The sequence below is a fragment of the Carlito syrichta genome, unplaced genomic scaffold (genome assembly GCF_000164805.1).
Source record: "Carlito syrichta isolate Samal-C Ts95f unplaced genomic scaffold, Tarsius_syrichta-2.0.1 Scaffold303336, whole genome shotgun sequence".
NCBI classification, from domain to species: Eukaryota; Metazoa; Chordata; class Mammalia; order Primates; family Tarsiidae; genus Carlito; species Carlito syrichta.
The window spans coordinates 22,838-26,876 of NW_007247432.1; the positions used below are offsets into that span (position 1 = coordinate 22,838).

The 4,039-nt window shown below is 48.3% G+C and overlaps 1 protein-coding gene across 2 annotated transcripts in view; it reads right to left on the bottom strand.

Moving 5' to 3' along the window:
* The window catches only part of ANXA4 (annexin A4), a 41,119-nt gene that overhangs the window by 19,104 nt on the left and 17,976 nt on the right, over positions 1 to 4,039 (bottom strand). For both annotated transcript variants that reach the window (XM_008058425.2, XM_021712538.1), the window contains one exon: positions 2,760 to 2,854. In XM_008058425.2, coding sequence (XP_008056616.1) covers positions 2,760 to 2,854 — 95 coding nt within the window. The remainder of the gene's footprint in view (positions 1 to 2,759; positions 2,855 to 4,039) is intronic.

Consider the following 4,039-nt stretch of genomic DNA (forward strand, 5'->3'; position numbering starts at 1 on the left):
GGGCCTGCCGGGCGGGGAAGAGGCGGACGCTGGCAGAGAGCGGGGGTGGGGCGGGCGGGGGGGAGCGCTGGAGGCGACACCGGCGAGCCGGGGGACCTTAGGGTTGGGGCGCACGGGCCGAAGGCGTCGCTCGGGAGAGGGCAGGCAATGGAAGGGAGGAGGAGCCAGCGACAGCCGGGGAGAGCACTGGCCGAGCGTGGCCCGGGGCGGGGCGAGGCGCCGGGTGGCTGCGGGTTGGGGCGGGGCGGCCTGGGGCCCGTGGAAGCAGGCTTGAAGGGGGCGAGGCTGGTCCGGGCGGCCTGCGAGGGGCTGGCCGCCTCAGGAGAGCCAGGAGCCCTGAGATGCTGGCACGGTCGGTGTCAGATGTGCCTTTACGATGTCCACCAGGACTCCTTTTTTTGAGTCGGAGTCTCACTCGGTCCCCCAGACTGGAGCACAGTGGCACGCTGGCGGCCACCGCAGCCTCGACCCGCCGGGCTCCGGCGCTCCTTCCGCCTCAGCCTTCCGAGGAGCCGGAACTACAGGCGCGCGCTACCACGCCCGGCTAGTTTTTTATTTTTATTGTAGAGACGAGGGCTCGCCAAGTTGTTTTTTTTGGGTCTCGAACCCGCGGACTCGGGGAATCCACTCGCCTCGGCCTCCCAAAGAGCTGGGATGACAGGCTGAGCCACTGAGCCCGGCCTCCAACAGCACTCTCGGCGTGTTCCCCAAACCCCTAGAGGCGGAAATCTCCTGTAGTCCTTGGCTCCTCATATGGGACCCCACCAAAGGGCGGTTAGGAAGGACATGACAGTGAGCGGCCGTGTCCTGGCCGTGTGGGGGCGACATGCGAAGACACCCAAGGCTTCGGGCTAAAGAGCCACATCCGGGCACTAAGCCAGTCTCCCCCTGCAGGACTCTGGACTGATGGGGCTTCCCCGGGTTTAGTGTGATGGATAGATGTCGTCAACTTGAATTTTTCCCCCCTCACTTTTAGCTACTGGAAAGCTGAAGACTACGCAGAATTTCCATCATATTTTTAAACAGTATTCCCTGGTGGTGCAGACCATGCAGGCTTTGGGCCCCCTGTTTCCCGCTTAGCCTGGGCTGGGAAAAGGGTACCAGGTCAAACCTTGTGTCTCCTCCTAGGCAGTCAGTGCATCCTTTCCTGGGACAATGATTTCCCACACACTGGGCTGCATTAGTGTGGGGGCTTAATGATTTGCTTGTATTGACCCTTGGGCACTCAGACTCCACTTGTTTTCTTTGGTACTTAAATGTTTGCTTCCACAAAAAATAAAACTGAGCTACTCTTCCCAGTCTGAGTTTCTTTTCAGCTACGGCACCTCCAGATATTCTTGCCATTGTCCTTAGGTTGCAGGAGAGGTTCTGGGGTTCCAATATTCAAGCAGTACAAGGCAACTGAAGACAATTTGGGAAACGCAAGAAAAAGAAAATAAATTGGGCGACCCCCTTGGGTCCCCTCCCACTGTGGGAGCTTTTCTGTCCTCTCAATAAATCCTGCTTTGAAAATAAGAAAAAGAAAAATCGGGTCCTGTCATTCAGCATTTTTCCTGTTTTTTAATCTAACATGAGTTTTTCTCTTTTTTTGCATGATGGTTTCATTTTTATTTCTTAAATGGCAGTTATAATCCAGCTAGTGTGCAGTGATTTCATACTTTTTAATATGCATTACTTGCATGACAATGTGACAGTGCCATACTGTGGACTGACATACAATGATTAGAACAGATTTATATTTGGTCTTTATGTAAAGCGCTTTCCTCTTTCAAAAAAATTCTTCAAAAATGTTGAATGAATGTACCAAAGCTGCATTGTAACCAAACATTTAAATTATTTCCCATTTCCCCATTATAGATATTCAATGGAATTTGGGTATATATGCCTTTGCATGAATTTTTATTTCCTTAAGATAGATTCCAAGAGGTAGAATTATTGAGTTAATTATTTACTATTAATTTAAGGCTCTTGATCTGCAGTACAAAATTGTTCTCTAAAAAGTGTGCCCACCAGAAAGCTGATTTCCCACATCCTTGTCAGGGTCTGTCTCTTGACAAAATTAAAACATACAAACAAGCAAACTAACAAGTTTGCATAAGAAGAACAAGCAACCCAGAAACACTAGCAATTTGGTGGATTACTGGCCTTGGGAAGAAAAGACTAGTGAAGAAAACAGTACTTGGACAATTGGCTAAAGTGCTTGGGGGAAGCAGTGAGTTCCCTGTAAAATACATTGTGCCCTGCAACCTTGCTAACTTAATCTTGCGGCCCTTTTGTAGATGCCATCAGATTCCCTCTGCAGATGATCATGTTTTCTCAGAATAAAAGCAACTGTGGGCCAGGCACGGTGGCTCATGTCTATAATCCCAACACTTTGGGAGGCTGAGGTGAGAGAATTGCCTGAGCCCGCGGGTTCGAGACCAGCCTGGGCAAATTGGCGAGACCTCATCTCTACAATAAATAAAAAAATTAGCCGGGCATGGTGGCGCGTGCCTGTAGTTCCAGCTACTTGTAAGGTTGAAGTGGAAGAATCACCTGAGCCCAGCAGGTAGAGGCTGCAGTGGCCATGAGCGTGCCACTGCACTCTAGCCTGGGCGACAGCGTGAGAGACTCCAACTCAGAAAAAATAACAAAAACTTTCCAAAGCAAAAAACCACAGAGCCACCTCAGGAATCTAGACCAGGGAAAAGTCCTGCTTCCCTGTTCTTTGCCAAGTCCCGGCCAAGTCAGCCAGCAGCACAGGAGAGACTGCAACCTACCCTGCCGATGGTGCTCTTGTAGGCCGTCCTGATTTCCTGGCGCTGGGCCGTGTTGCGGTAGGCAAGGACGCTAATAATGGCATCTTCATCAGTGCCTGGGGGCAGAACAGAGACAGTGGGTGAGTGTCACTGGAGAAAAGAATGAGAAAGTGGGTTCCTCTGTGAACACTGGAGTGACCCAAACACACGCAGAGGGCTTTCTGAGAAAAGAGATTCTTGTTCAAAAGGTTTGTCTATTTTACTGGGAGATAGACACAGGATTTGAGACTTAGCCTCTCCTTTAATTAGCTGTTTACCACTGAACAAAACAGTTAACTTTTCTAAGCATTAGCTTCTTTATGCATAAATGTGAATGATGATAGTATTTTCCTTACCAGGCTATTGCCAGGCATTAAATAAAATAATTGAGTGCCTAGCACTTACTAAACAGTCAGTAAATGTTGACTTGAGTAATACTTGTATCTTTTCTCTGGAATTCTTTTGGTGTCTTTTGGTTCCCCTGTATCTGTCTTTCATATTCTTGCTTATTCTCATCTCTTTATCATTTCCTCTGAGTTTTGAAACAACTCAAAATTGTTTTTTAATTCACTGATTTGGCATTTTGCAGAGTTTAAGTTGGCTGCTACTGCATTCACTGCTTTAAAAATCTGTAATTGAGGTTTTTTTTTAGTTGGAGTCTCACCCGGTCACCCAGGTTGGAGCACAGTGGCATGCTCACGGCTACCCTAGTGTTGACCTACTGGGGTCCAGCGATCCTTCCGCCTCAGCCTTCCAAGTAGCTGGAACTACTATCACGCCCAGCTAAAATTTTTTTTATTTATTGTAGAGATGAGGTCTCGCCAAGTTGCCCGGGCTGGTCTCGAACTTGCGGGCTCAGACAATCCACTCACCTCGGTCTCCCAAAGTGCTGGGATTACAGACTGGATCCCTTTTTATAACTGCTAACAAATTACCATGATACAATATCCTATCAAAATTTTAAGTTATACATTACAAATTAGAAATGTCTTCAGTTTTGCTTGCTTTTTTCTTGCAGCAGCTTTTATAAGGGGACTTTATTCTGATTTTTCAAATTGGCCCTTTGTCTTTATAGCAGCCGGATGTTCATGTATGTCTGGTGAGTTTTCTGTTTTCGCATTGTTTGTGTTGTATGAGGAGTGTGATGGGTTACGGAAGTGATCTATTTAAATATTTCAGCCGGGCTCAGTGGCTCAGCCTGTAATCCAGTGCCTTTGGGAGGCTGAGGTGAGTGGATTGCTTGAGCCCGCGGGTTCGAGACC